The 13,547-nt window shown below is 50.8% G+C and overlaps 5 protein-coding genes across 5 annotated transcripts; 3 read left to right on the top strand and 2 right to left on the bottom strand.

Moving 5' to 3' along the window:
- Positions 1-345: 345 nt before the first annotated feature.
- On the top strand, positions 346-1,788 carry BDP55DRAFT_717066 (concanavalin A-like lectin/glucanase domain-containing protein; the record flags this gene model as incomplete). The annotated part of the gene is made up of 4 exons (XM_060578362.1): positions 346-501; positions 583-816; positions 875-1,282; positions 1,476-1,788. The coding sequence occupies exons 1-4, from the start codon at positions 350-352 to the stop codon at positions 1,786-1,788; spliced, it is 1,107 nt and encodes a 368-aa protein (XP_060427849.1). The 5' UTR covers positions 346-349.
- A 2,184-nt stretch (positions 1,789-3,972) lies between these two features.
- BDP55DRAFT_201028 (chromate transporter) lies at positions 3,973-5,982 on the bottom strand. The gene is made up of 4 exons (XM_060565938.1): positions 5,747-5,982; positions 5,636-5,683; positions 5,452-5,573; positions 3,973-5,385 (listed from the first exon to the last, which is right to left on the bottom strand). The coding sequence occupies exons 1-4, from the start codon at positions 5,867-5,869 to the stop codon at positions 4,098-4,100; spliced, it is 1,581 nt and encodes a 526-aa protein (XP_060427848.1). The 5' UTR covers positions 5,870-5,982; the 3' UTR covers positions 3,973-4,097.
- Positions 5,983-6,221: 239 nt separating this feature from the next.
- On the top strand, positions 6,222-8,299 carry BDP55DRAFT_669435 (dienelactone hydrolase). Its single transcript, XM_060575296.1, has 4 exons — positions 6,222-6,419; positions 6,471-6,843; positions 6,906-7,349; positions 7,471-8,299. The coding sequence occupies exons 2-4, from the start codon at positions 6,522-6,524 to the stop codon at positions 8,130-8,132; spliced, it is 1,428 nt and encodes a 475-aa protein (XP_060427847.1). The 5' UTR covers positions 6,222-6,419; positions 6,471-6,521; the 3' UTR covers positions 8,133-8,299.
- Positions 8,300-9,023: 724 nt separating this feature from the next.
- Positions 9,024-10,826, top strand: BDP55DRAFT_200971 (fungal-specific transcription factor domain-containing protein). The gene is made up of 2 exons (XM_060565937.1): positions 9,024-9,076; positions 9,142-10,826. The coding sequence occupies exon 2, from the start codon at positions 9,260-9,262 to the stop codon at positions 10,640-10,642; it is 1,383 nt and encodes a 460-aa protein (XP_060427846.1). The 5' UTR covers positions 9,024-9,076; positions 9,142-9,259; the 3' UTR covers positions 10,643-10,826.
- Positions 10,827-11,009: 183 nt separating this feature from the next.
- Positions 11,010-13,171, bottom strand: BDP55DRAFT_730320 (copper amine oxidase; the record flags this gene model as incomplete). The annotated part of the gene is made up of 2 exons (XM_060579677.1): positions 11,010-12,991; positions 13,069-13,171. The coding sequence occupies 2 exons, from the start codon at positions 13,169-13,171 to the stop codon at positions 11,010-11,012; spliced, it is 2,085 nt and encodes a 694-aa protein (XP_060427845.1).
- Between the last annotated feature and the right edge of the window lie 376 nt (positions 13,172-13,547).

Here is a 13,547-nt window from a genome sequence, read left to right as displayed (position 1 = left end):
ACCCTAACCCCTAACCCTAACCCTAACCCTAACCCTAACCCTAACCCTAACCCTAACCCTAACCCTAACCCTAAGTCTCGTGTAACGCGCATAATACCGCAATTTCCGTAAAGTCAAAGCCAGTAAGCCATAGATAGTGATAAGAACCGGTAAGAAACGGCATGCGAGCCTCGCTATGTAAAAGAATATTAAAGCGGCCTGGATGGCCAGGTTTTCATTGCTCTGTGCGCCCTTTGCAAAAACCCTTTCTTTTTGTTCTTACTTGAACTACCAACCCTCTACATTCATTTGTATTTTCGAAACTTTTTAGGCCCACGTTCTTTCCCTTCTTCCAACTCCACCATTGTCAATGCTGTCAGTCATGAGCATATCAGGTCTCGCGGCATCCCTTCTTCTGTTCTTTCCCTTGATTGAGGCAAAAGTACCCAACGTTAGCGGATTCGAACTTACTTGGGCCGATGATTCCGAAGGTCGCCGCGACGCCCTCCCCGATCCCGAAAAGTGGATCATTGACACTGGCACGAGCTACCCTGGGGGCCCATCCGCTTGAGGTACTACTGAGACTCAGACGTACACCAAAAGCCCGAGAAATGTTCGCGTAAACGGCAAAGGAAGCCTGCAAATTACTGCCATCAGAGACTTAAACGGCGGATGGACCAGCTCTCGTATTAAGACTCAGCGGACAGATTTTGTCGCTCAGCCGGGCGGGAAGATGAGGATCCAGGCCAGCCTCAAGACCCCTAACATGAACGGTCATGGTCTTGGCTACTGGCCAGCTTTCTGGACTCTTGGTAGCGAGTACCGAGGCAACTACTGGTATCCACGCATCGGGTTCTTGACTTTAAAGACTTTCTAATACGTAATACGTACTCAGGAATTGGCCTTACGTTGGTGAGATTGGCATTATGGAGAACCCTAATGTTGGCAATCGGATATGGGGCGTTCTGCACTGCGACCGCAACCCTGGGGGGTTCTGCGACGAGTCTAATGGCATCGGCAACAGCACTTCTTGTCCGAACAGTGTCTGCTCTGGTAACTTACATACCTACACTATCGAGGTTGACAGGTCCGCTAGGCCCGAGATCTTGCGGTGGTTTGTCGATGGTGTGCAGTACCACCAGGTCAGTGAAACCCAGTTGTCGGAGGCGATATGGACACAGACGGTTCATAAGCCTCACTTCATTCTGCTCAACATGGCGATGGGCGGTGGGTTTCCGGATGGTATTTCTGCTCTGAAGACGCCTTTGAACTCGACCTTGTCAGGGGGCACGTACGAGGCAGAGTATGTCGCCGTCTACAACACGGCTGATCAATACTGGAATGGAACTCATTAAACTCTGCGAATATACTATCAAATGACGTAAGGCAACTTCTTCGAACAGGGTGTCATGAAAGTCCGAGTACTCAGATCGTGATAGTTACAAAAGAATTATCCTTGCTCAAACTCACGTATTGGTCCTTCAAAGCGTTTACAGCTGTTCGCAGAGCCATCGGCGATTGTTCCAAGAAATCCGTATGCTCAAAGAAGATATCCTGGTTTTAAACCAATTTGCCATGATCGTACTAGAAAACGCCGCCCTTCCCTCTATCACGGCTACTAAAAACTACATCGCCAAGCCGCACATCGTATTTCTAGCTAGGCGCGCCGGCGCCGATACCAACCATAAGCCCAATACGAACATTAGGGAAGCTATGCAGCATGCCTCGGGCCACTACGGCAGCCGAAGTTATACTATACTCACTTTCGAGCAGCAGTTAGACAGGCAGGGGTCATTTTATGTATATTAATGAGTATGTAGAATAAATAGCTATAAAAAGAAACCTTATATTTATATAAGTAGTAGTTATACGATCTCTTTATAGAAGGATATGTTTATTTACTTTAAATTATACCTCTAGTTAAGCATAAGTCAGGTCGCTTAAGGTGAAATAATTACCGTAGCGAACATGCTAGGGCAGTCTGACACTTGATATAGGCTTGAAGGGCAGAAATTAATGACTGAGCGGAGGCCGTCGCTTGCAAGGTGATTCAATTGATCATAGTTCGGACTAATCTTATGAAGACCCTGGCCAACTTGCCTAAGTCTCGATCCTGCTAGTCCTCCCTTCTAGCCCATTTGTTGAACACCCGTTATGGCCGATCTTTCTCACATTCACTCTGAACCCGAAAAAGAATACATTTTAATCAACCTTTTCCTCGCATGTTTGCAGCACAAGCCATGACCGTTGCGGCATTCCGGCAAGCCTAAGAAGGACCCCCTACGACACTCGCAGAAAGCTACGCAATTAGCCCTGAACATGTTAGACATTTTGTAGAGTAGGAAGGTACTGGCTTTCTCTGCCCTGCTCTACCATATTGTTCTTTGGTGTCTTCCAGCTTCCTGACGATTTCATAAATAGTGTTTGCGAACTGTTGTAGCAGCGAAGGTTATCGTAGGTAACAGGGAAACCGCAGTTTCTCTTTCGGATTGGCTGGTAGGTTCGGAATAAGACTTGGATTACATGACCCTAAGAGAGAGGAAAAACGGAAGTGGGAAGCCATGGACGAGGAGAAGTTTCACCGAGACGCTCGGAGGATCCCTGCCGCAACTACAAAGTCCAAGAACGAAGGCAGCGCTTGACCGATACGTATAGACAATTGCTGGGGCCCTCTCAGCCGCCACTCAAGCAACGGCCCCGACTAGCAATCTTTCCCGAAAGTCCAGAAGGGGCTGGAATGAGCAGAAGTCCAGGGGCTGGTCACGAAGTCTTTTCGTGTTCGGTCTTCCAGCCAGATGTTGGGCCCTCTAGGTTGCTGGCTCAAAAGCAATAGGTCGTCTAAGCACTTTCTTTCTGTCATATAGCTTTACTATATACGACGTAATTAAGAAGCTTCAGTTCGTAAATCAAGCTTTTGTTTTCGTTCCTAAACAGAGCCTGTAATTATCGAGAAGTTGCCCATCTGAAGCAAAACAAGCTACAGCTACAGTGCCAAGAAAGTTTACGGCCAGATTCCAATTGTGTTGTCTCAGCCCCTCTGTAAGCTAAGGTAAGATCTAGTACCTGACAGCACAATCTGCTGTCAGTCCGACGGATGATATCATTTTGTTCATTATGCTTGCCTGACTCATGGTAAAAATCCTCGTCTTGGAAATCTCCTGCTCTGGGCTTGTCTGTGACCTCGTATATAAGGCTGGGCACCTGTACACACCAACTAACGGTTCGTCCAAGTAGAAAGAAGTACTATCTTTATCATCTCCCCAACTCAATTTCGATACATAACCTAGACAATTGTTGAAAATGCATAAAGCTCACTTCTTCTCTTCCATTCTCTTCCTCGCGTCAGTCTTTGCTATGCCAGACGAGTTGATCGAGCGCCAGTCGGGATGCACAACTAGCACTCTTGCGGGCAAATGCATCATCCCTGGAACATCAAACAACTTTTTCTGTCGGGTTGGAAGCCCTGCGTGCTCTGGAGGGTTGACCACAAAGGGTAGTATCAAGATTGCAGACTGTTCAGGGCAGGGAGCGGCTTGCAAAGCATCTGTAAGTTTTCCCGAATAATTCGCTGATAGAGAAGAGCATGTATGAGGCTAAACAATGCCAGCAACTGTGTTGTCCTCCCGATAACGAGAATTGATCGACACAGTAATCACCAGAATTACCCTGCGATAGATGTATGATGGTTGGATTAAAAGCACATGGAGCAAGAAATGATAGAGTATACAAAGTGGCGCAATTCAGACTGGATTTGAAAATAGAGACTGAGCAGAGAGCCTCCTAAGCTTCTTCTTTTCGACTGTTCCATGCTCGTCTCATTCGTAGACTTTACCCTCTCAGGTAAAGGCATGCATCTTTGATAAATCATGTGATGGGTAGGAAGCTTGCCCCCTGATTAGCTCGTCCAACCTTACTCCAGCCTTAGTTTGGTAGTTGTCAAACCATATCGCTTTACATTTAAATTCTTCCTGTTCTTGACTCTCAATCACGGGAGAAACGACTACCACCTCTAAGCCTCGCTACGTTCTCCTCACCTTTGGCCAGTGAGACAGCCGCGGTGAGTGACCTTATTAGGCAAGCTAGAAGTTACTTGCTATTTTAGAGTCTTGGCCTAACTTCTACGTCGACACAACACCGTACCTGACTAAACCCATTATCGCTCCGAGCAAGACCGCCAACGGCGCCGCCAGTCTGTAATACCGTCCCCCAACATACGCAGTAGCTGTGACAATAACCCACCAGGGGTCGTCACCTAAACTCCTCCCTGACTGGAAACCCTTGTCGAGAAACCCAACCTGCCAGATGCGGTAGACGGCAGTGTAAATAAGCCCGACGGCTGAGGCGTTCACGCCGCGCACCACGGCTCTCACCCATGGTCTGCTCCGCAGCGCTCCCCAAACGCCAATCGTGCCGTGAACGAGGATCAGTCCCGGGGTGAAAATGCCGATAAAAGCGATGGCAGCGCCCGTGATTGTAGAATGGCCCGCATTGACCGCGGTCAGCCCGCCAAGAAAGACGGCAAAGTTGAAGTTAGGGCCGGGGAAGGACTGTGCAATAGCAAGGCCAATTAGGAAGTCCCGCGGAGACACCCAGCCCTCGGCCACAACGTACTCGCGAAGTAGAGGAATTACCACAGGACCGCCTCCAAAAATGATGGTACCTGCAAGGTAGAGATTGGAAAAAAGTCGATAGAGAACTGGGAGATCTGAGATCACGCCTCGAATAGTCATCACGGCGATGAACGTGGTGAAGAAGGTTGCTATGATGGCGGTGCCCGCTTTCCAGGAGAAGTGGAGTTGAAACTCCTTGGGAATGGTACGGGGCTCGGAATCGGCTAAAGCGCGGCGTACCTCGGCTTCCAGAGGCGACGTACTTGCGCCCCGTTCAAAGCTCGAGGCATTCATGATCCGGTGGTCAGACGACGAAGGCTGAAGACTGGCATGTGAGATTCCTGTCGAGCCAGAATTCGTGACGTGTGGCGTGGGTCTTCGCCTAGTCAATGGAAGCTCGATATCACCGCCAACTTCTCCATCCCGGCTGGCTGTACGGGAGGGTTCCTCTTGTTTCTTGCCAAGCAACGCCCTCAACATCCCCCTGGCCCGTATCGCCGGCTTATGAATCCAGCGGTAGTCGTACACAACAGCTGAGCAGCCCGCAGTACACATGAGTATTGGGAAGAACCATATCGCGTTGTAAATTATACCCGCGGCGGCAGAGAGAAACACGAGAGTTCTTGTAAGCTTATCGGTGATGGCCTTATCAGAGAGCTCCATAGCCGCTTGAGCGATGATGCCGACAGTGGCAGCGTTGAGGCCGGAAAGGAGAGCGTAAACTGCGCGTGGGAGACTAGGACCAATGTTTGAAACGCCCAGGGAGAGCCCATACATTCCCAAGGCGCCCGGTAAGCTGGCATATGATCGTTAGTCGGATTTGCAGTTTTGGGGATTCTCCAAATAATGTAGGGGCACATGCCTCCAGATCATGAAGGCTACGATGGCGCCAAGGAAGCCATTTTGGATGAGGTTGATGCAATAAAGCATCTTAGTGCTTGCTGGACCCGAAAGAGCTTGAGAGATGCTAAACAGCTCTTGATACTAATACTCGTAACATATTAATCAATGAAAGTGGTGTTTAGCGAAGGATGATAGACACGTACCATCTGATCGTCTATCCATTGCAGGCGCCTTACAAAGCGGTCGTGAAACTAACACAGCCGACTTGTAAGCAGCTGGCCTCAATGACAATGAGACAGTGTGGCCCTTTGTACAATTTTAAAATGCACCGGTGGTCCTCCAAACGCAGTCAAGCCCAGGTGCCAGTTCACCTTGAATACGCCAGCTACACGCGCTGCTGTCTCTCGAACGCTGTGTTCCCACGCTAGAGCAAACATCTCTTAAGATACGCGCCAGACAGAGTAATCCAGCGTTTGCTTTGAGCTCCATACAAGTGTCGAAGCACCTACTTGGTTGGGTCTGCGGATCACTGCTTAAGAGAAAAGGCCTCACTCAGTCTTGACCGCGTTGCGAAAAGTTGAATATTTCACGATCCTTCTTTGGCGCTCCTTATGTTCACTAGTTTCTATTTCTCCAATCTGTTTAAATCTGGCGCTGCGCACGTCATATCCCGTGACAGCTTAGCGCATGCCAAGGAAGAGACAGGCTATACTCTTTAAGGAAACAGAGCATCCTGGATCTGAGACGAGCACATAGGAACGCACACCCGCCATCTTGAACTACTTCGCTACTGACATTACATTTGCGCAAATGCAAATGAAAGAAACACGGAATAGCGACGCTCGTGATCTTGACTTGTATTTTCATTTCTGCCGTGATGTAATTGGCTGTGTAATCCACCCCACAGACGAATGGGTCTGTGTCCTGCACCTCGGGGAAAGACATGACGTCACAACCAGGCGATTCCAAGTTCCCACACTTCCTATGGTATGTTATAAATCTGAGCAGGTCACTTCTAGTCTTCTGAACATCTTGCAGAGTAGGCATCATCTTCATATCCTTTGGCCAAGACTATAAGATCTGTTGACCATGAATATCGACATCCCGAGGCTGGTCAAGGCCGCCGTGCCGGAATCCGAAGGACGCAACGCGCGCATCGTCTCGGACAATTGGAACCGTCCCGTCCACAGAGATCCCAACTTCCTGTCCAAGGACTTCCCCAGAAGTCGACCGAAGCTATATATCAGTGCGGAAAGTGAAGAGTTCGACCAGCTTACGCTAGACGAGTGGCGTGACGAGGGCTTCGACGTAGAATACCTCGCAATGGGGAGAAGCACAAAGGAGTACCGGGGCAAGCTCCGATCGTTGAGTAGGAAAGATATGGGTCCCTGCGAAACATTTGGGCTTGTAGGTAGGTAACGGTTCCTTATCGATTCAATAGAGGGTACAAAATTCCACCTAACCAGTCAACAGCATACGGAGATGCCGCAGCAGCTTGTCTGGAATACTATCACGTAGTGGACAATAACCCAGAATTCAAGCTGGGTCTGCTCATTGCATACTATCCGACGGCAATTCCCGATCCCAAGGGTCACTTTCCCAGCAGCATTTCGGCTCTTGTTCATCTCGCGGCGGGCGAGGAGATTGGTGTCACTAAGCAGAGCCAGATGGTCGGGATCCAAGGTAAGCGACGCACGACCCGCAAGAAGGTGGAAAGCGGCATCGGCATCGGCGGAATGTTGCAGCTGGCGTATCCGACTTACACGTACGACGCGGAGCCTGGTTTTGCAGAGCACGATCTGGATGAGTACCACCAAGTTTCCGCTGAGTTGGCGTGGAGCCGCAGCCTCGGTGCCGCGAGGAAGGCGTTCAACAATCACACTGACATGGAATTTATGTTGGAGCAAAACGTACAGGGTAAGGATTCCCGTGACTTTCTGAGCCAAATGCCCTTTGTAGGAGTTGAGCTCGCGAGCGATTTTCACATAACATCAGGAGTGTACCTCCTGGCCCGATACTCAAAGCTGACCCACTGCAGGCAAGTTCTTCACCCGCAACCTAAATCAAACGCTGTCATCATATACAACACACAAGACCCCTCACGTCACTCACATCCCGACATTGACGGGAGGTGTCGGAGCGCAAGAGCTTGAAACCTTTTACAAGCAATTCTTCAGCAACCCTCCATCGATGAAACTCACGCTTATTTCCCGCACTATCGGGACTGATCGTGTCGTTGATGAAGTTCACGTCCGTTTCAAGCATACAGAAGAGATGCCATGGATCTTACCGGGCGTCCCGGCAACGAATAGACGGGTCGAGGTGCTTGTTGTCAGCATCGTCGGGCTGAGAGGAGGCAAACTCTACCACGAGCATGTGTATTGGGATCAAGCAAGCGTTTTGGTCCAAGTTGGCTTGCTGGATCCAAAGTTGGTGCCAGAAGTGGCGCGCAAGAATGGCGTCCAGAAACTACCCGTTGTCGGTAGAGAGGCAGCGAGGAGGGTTTTGAGAGGGTGGGATACGAATGAGGGGGAAGCTGATAATGAACTTGTGCCGGGATGGAATGAAGATATTGTTGGGGATGAAAAGACAACTAGAGGTGAGCAAGATAGTGGAGAGACAGCGAAGCATAAAGGATCCCAGCAGGAGGAAGGTCCAGCAAGGAAGACTGCCTCGGAAAGGCCAAAGGTTACCAAATGAAGTTCGACCATCGTTGCATCCTCCTTTGCATGCAAAATTTGACGTATTACTTGAACTTTATTACCACCAGAAACGCACAATTTACTGCTTCCAGAAGTAAATTGTCAGTGCTTCGATCCGGACAGCAATTGAAGGTACTTCAGCTGCACAGCAAAGCAAGTTTCTTTCTGGCACTTGAGCTCTGGAGGTCAGCCAACTCGGTTACCGTACACACAGAGCGGCTGAATACCTTGTGATGGAACTTTAGATAAGGGATTGTGATCCACCCTCCGGCCTACCTTACCATGGAATTGGAACATGGGTACGGATACGGAGTACCTTGAAGGCACAACCTCAGGGAGCGTCGCCTACATCATCATTCGGTGTGGATAGGATCCTTATCTCTCCCCGATATCTTACGGTGGTGCAAGCTGAGGTGTATGGAGTACGTAATCCTTGATACGTCTTAGTGCCGTTCCTTTGCCCCGCATCTCCAGTGCTGGACGTCTCCCACTGGACCCGACATGACCAAGGCAACACGAGCCCGGCACACATTCGCTGGGAAGATCCCTCCTTCCTACCCCATGATCGGGCAAGTCTGGAATCGTACAAGTTCTCCCCGCTCCCGTCCGTCGATCCAGCTGCGACCTTCCTTTCCATTCACCTTCGAAGTTTCCGTACACTCACATCGGATGACACTTATTCCGTTACTCGCATACACTCCCGTCCGCCGCCGTTAACACCCAGTCTCCATCAAGAACTGAACCTCACTTCCTCCTCTTGTGTTGAGTTCCTCACCACCTGCCTCTGTAAACTTCTCAACCCTCGACACCCTCTTCGCCTCCTCTTGCTGGAAATCCCACCTTACCTGCCGCATGGATCGTTCACGTCGGAATCACTTTGGTGGCAACACGTATTGTCGCCCATACTGGCAGAGAGTGCCCGGTAGCTCAAGTATGCCGGATGTGAGTCGCCGTTCATCCCTCTCAACAATGCTCAATTGAACGCAGCTAAACTGGGCATGATGCAGAGACTCCTACTGCGTCAACGCCCACCGAGAACACTTCAATTTACAAGTCCATCATTCGATTCCGTCTGAAAATCGAGTACTCCACCCTCAAAACACATCCAGGGCAATTCGTGGGGACATGCGTCCTAATCGAGTCAGAGTCGTCAAGGGCTCCTGTTGGTCCTGCAAAAAGCGACGCATCAAATGCAGTCTTTCCAAGCCAACTTGCCGGCAATGTGCTGCCTCTGGCGTCAAGTGCGATTACAATAGCCGACTAATTAGATGGAGCACGCGGCCAACCCCTCATGTCCCTCCGGCCTATTGCATTCCACGAAATGACTTGCACTTGACCGTTTACCTCGAGGTCTGCGAGCGTCGTGCACTTGACTACTTCCATCTGCGCGTCTGGCCACTTCTGTCCACTGCAGAGGAACCGTGTGCCCCCCCAAGCTCGGTGGCTCTGGAGCACCGCGTCGTTCTGCTCGCTGCTTGTTTGCTGTCTGACTCTCACAGGCTCCTGCAAGACGGTACGCATGATCACGATTCCCTCGGTAAGAAGCGGCTGGAATGCCTGGCTGCCGTTCGAGCCGAGATAGACCGCTGCTGCGTTGGGCCCAAGCGGAATGGACCCACGATTGGGCTTTTATTTGCAGTCATCCTCTTGTACTTTGACGATGGATACATGGGCTGCATCCTCAAATCGGCCTCAACCTCTAGTCATTACAACGGCATTCTAGCTATTCTCAGCCACCTAGGTGGCATCGAGGCAGTAGTATCGGCGGCCCCCGATCCGCTGCATATGCTGCTCTCAGAGTTCGCAACGACGGATCTCACCACTTCCATGATCCAGGGTAAGCCTCCGGCATTCGCTCCAGAAGTGTGGCATTTACTCGACAAGGGCCCTGTTTGGTGGGGTCGCGACCCATTGAATAGATGCTCCCTCGCATCTGTCTTTCGCGAAATCGCCAAAATGGGCCTGTACCTACAAGCAACGACGAGCATGGTCGAGGATCTGTCTGTTGAGCGCATACGTCAATTTGAAGCTTCCCTTCGTCCAGTGTATGCGCCACTGACTGTCGCCGATGCCGACGGCCAAAGCCCGTCAGAGGTATCCGACTGCTCTACGACAGAAGCCGAGGCTGTACATGCATTCACCCTCGTTCGTATTTTCCAGCACACCGCCTTGCTGTATCTATACAGAGCCATTTGCGGCCTCCCGACTCGTCACCCGCTTGTGCAGCAGCATGTCAAATCCTGTCTCGCTTGCATCTTTGAGATCCCTCGGCAGGCAAATAACCTCAACTGCATCGTTTTCCCGCTATTCATCGCCGGAGCCCACGTTTCATCTGCAGAAGAGCAAAAGGCCGTTCTTGACATGGCCGATGTGATATACGATGATATGCGATTCGCTTCTATCGACGCTGTCAAATCTTTTTTCAAGACTATTTGGCTGTCCAAGTCCGGAGAGAAGACTTGGTCTGAAATCTTCAGCCACCTCAGTCCACATGTCCTGGTGCTGTGACTTGTCGAATGGCGTGCGGTTGAGCCGCGAGCGCTGAAAGAAATTCTACTCAGATGTGCAACGAGACGAATCGGGCAAAACAAACAGTCATACTCCAATTATGTGTGTAATCGATACAGTTTCATGGTGATGGAGTCACGACTCACGAATACACAAGTTCAACTCAAGGTGAGCCGCCTTCTCATCCGCAAGGAGCAATCAAAACGTGAGGTATTGGCAGGCAGGATCTTGACCGGAGGTAATACAAGGCGATTTCGGTCTTATTGCTTTGCAGGAATGACTGTGCTGTATATCTACTACTGTGAAATGCGAATGCTGCCACGAACAGAGGTCGGTGTCCCAGAACCTATTGCGATAGCCCGGAGTTTCACAACTTGCTGTCCCTGATGCCACAGCACGATTCAGCGGGCTCCGGCTTTGCGAATGCGTTCTTGGATGTCTTATCCACCGCCACAATCGAAGGGGGCACCCAAAGAGCTGGGTTCCTCTTGAAGAAGTTGGAAGCCCTGATCATGACCCCTACAGGCTCAGCCGGCATGACAGGGAAATCCTCTGTGCGCGGGAAGTGCGTTAGCCCGAACTGGATATAACAGACGATGTCGGTGTTTTCAACCGGCTCCTTCTTGCTGACCCAGTCCACAATGGTCGAGTTGTGCGGGTGGCCCTCGTCGCCGCTCGATTGGCATACATAATCACCCGCTGGGAACAGTTCATAGTCCTTGTAGGGGGTGACCCAAAGTGCCTTGCGGGTGAAAGCAGCCCTCTTCTCTACCATGCTTCCCGGCTTAGCCAGAATGGTAGGGCAGTTGTTGTTGAGAATCTTGTAGGCAACAGGTTTTTTAGCCACGGGATTGATGCTGTTAGGGTTGATGATGTCCCAAGAGCGGCCTGTCTCGTGACAGTAGTCGGCGCCACCGGCGTTTCGTATAGGCGTCTTCTTGCAGTAGAAGCCGTTACCATAAAGATTGCCAGGGGAACCGAGCGGATCATCGGAAAGCGCAGCATCATTCTGCAGGACTGAGTTGTTGGGGCCGTCGACTTCAGGATCCACCCGCAGAGAGAAAATGTGCTGATGGTTGTGGGCGTTGATGAACGGGGCAACTTCTGTACCGTATGGGGCCGCCGTTTCACTAGGGTGCATACAGTAGGTATTGAGCATGCCCGTCAACTTGACCTCCAGCTTGTAGGTACCATCGAGCAGAAACGTGTGGTAGAAGCAATACTCGTAATTCGCAGCTGTGATGATTTGCGAGACGATGAGTTTGCGGTCGCGGGCTGAGATGACGGTACCGTCGCGGTAATCGGTGTGTTTGTAAAGCAGACCGTTGTCTTCCTCGTGAATACAGATGGCATTCTTGACAACAGCCGCTTCTCCGCTCCCAACAGCCATTATGGCATCCATGTAGTGGATAGCACCCTTACAGTCGCATCCGAGCTTGAGGGAGTTGGTCATGAAGCCAGTACCATACTCGCCCACGTCGAACGCGTGCTTGCGTTGATGCGGGGGGTCAGGGTTGCCGTAGGGTACCACCATCTCAACCACGCTGATGCGGTTGAAGAGGCTTCGCTCGCGCCCCTCATCGTCAATCCTGACGTCGGAAAGAACAATACCCTCACGGTAGTTGAAGCCAATATGCATCTTCAGTCCAGCCCAGGAGATCTCATTCTCATCCATCCGGAAAGAGACTCCCTGGGGCTGGCTGATGTCGATGGACTTGAGCCTGTCCTGGTAGCCACTGCCGATGAACTCAGGCAAGTAGTTGTGCTCTTGGAGAGACACCTTGGTACGCTCGCCATTGACCAGGCGGATATCGACGGAAAGGACTTCGGCCTTCTCAGTGTCGACGACAACCGAGAAGTCCAACGGGTGGGCATATTGGTTATCGTCGGGAGAGTTGCGATAGTAAACGATGCCCTGCTGGAGGCGACGATCGGTGCCCCATCGATGATCGAATCCGATGGCCCATGCGTCAATGAAGACCTTTGACATGTCATAGATGCCGATTTCGCGGCAGGCTTGGATGACGCGAGGGTCGGCCCGAGTGACGGTCTCGCAGATGTCAAGATCCTCCAAGGTGAGAGTTGGGGCGACGTCCGTGACATCCTTCCACGATTCCACCTGGGTACTTTCCAAGTTGACTACAACTTCAGTCACCTGAGAAGTTCCCTTGGTGATGACAATGGCAAAGGCACGACGTTCGGGGCGAGGGCCGAGACCAGACTTGAAGGCAGCGTATTCGTCTTTCTTGGGCTCGCGCAGAGTCAGGCAGTTGAATTTGAGGTCCTTAGGGCTAGCATAGTTCTTGATGAGTTTCGCAGCAAGCTGGATCTCTTCAATCGATAGCTGATCTTTAAGAAGGAAGAGCTGATTAGCTCAAACGTCGCAAAAAGTCCAGGTGATAGGAATAGGGAGTTGATATCCATACCCAGAGGATGTACTCGATGCTGAGTAGACAGATTTGGAACGGTATCGCTGGGCTCTTCCCGGAAGATTGTGTAGCCGGCTATAGAAGAGGTGTCTGCAATCATGATGAGGGCTGTCTGGGCTGTGCAAATATTCCATACGGTGGTATTTGTGATTCGACCAAGGTCGATTGTCGATATGTGATGAAGTGAGAGACCTGGCGGACAGGCTAGAGCTCTGGTAAGAAAAGGAGGTGAAGTAATTTCCGGTTTAGTTCCTGGTAGAGAGGATTGGATCTCAACAATACAAACCCGAAGTTCTGATGCGAGCAAGTCTACTTATAGTTGAGAAAGTGATGCTGGGGCGTTTGCGGACGTGACAATCGTACGAGGGTCAACTGCAGCATCTTGCGGAGCTCTCCTATTGACAAACGTAAGATAAATTGCCATGCGCACTATCATGTCAAGACCACAGTGCAGGCAATTCTGGCGTCTTCATGGA

This window comes from Colletotrichum godetiae (genome assembly GCF_030913485.1).
Source record: "Colletotrichum godetiae strain CBS 193.32 chromosome Unknown BDP55scaffold_29, whole genome shotgun sequence".
Classification (NCBI taxonomy): domain Eukaryota; kingdom Fungi; phylum Ascomycota; class Sordariomycetes; order Glomerellales; family Glomerellaceae; genus Colletotrichum; species Colletotrichum godetiae.
The sequence above is the reverse complement of the archived record's forward strand: the minus strand, read 5'-3'. Positions and strand labels throughout refer to the sequence as shown.

Bases quoted from the DNA above. Each gene is read 5' to 3' on its own strand.
- BDP55DRAFT_669435 (XM_060575296.1), top strand. From the start codon at position 6,522: ATGAATATCGACATCCCGAGGCTGGTCAAGGCCGCCGTGCCGGAATCC. The intron at 6,844-6,905 runs GTAGGTAACGGT...ACCAGTCAACAG, and splicing joins CGAAACATTTGGGCTTGTAG to CATACGGAGATGCCGCAGCA. The intron at 7,350-7,470 runs GTAAGGATTCCC...GACCCACTGCAG, and splicing joins GTTGGAGCAAAACGTACAGG to GCAAGTTCTTCACCCGCAAC.
- BDP55DRAFT_200971 (XM_060565937.1), top strand. From the start codon at position 9,260: ATGCGTCCTAATCGAGTCAGAGTCGTCAAGGGCTCCTGTTGGTCCTGC.
- BDP55DRAFT_201028 (XM_060565938.1), bottom strand. From the start codon at position 5,869: ATGTTTGCTCTAGCGTGGGAACACAGCGTTCGAGAGACAGCAGCGCGT. The intron at 5,574-5,635 runs GTACGTGTCTAT...TACGAGTATTAG, and splicing joins AATGGATAGACGATCAGATG to TATCAAGAGCTGTTTAGCAT. The intron at 5,386-5,451 runs GCATGTGCCCCT...ATCATATGCCAG, and splicing joins GTAGCCTTCATGATCTGGAG to CTTACCGGGCGCCTTGGGAA.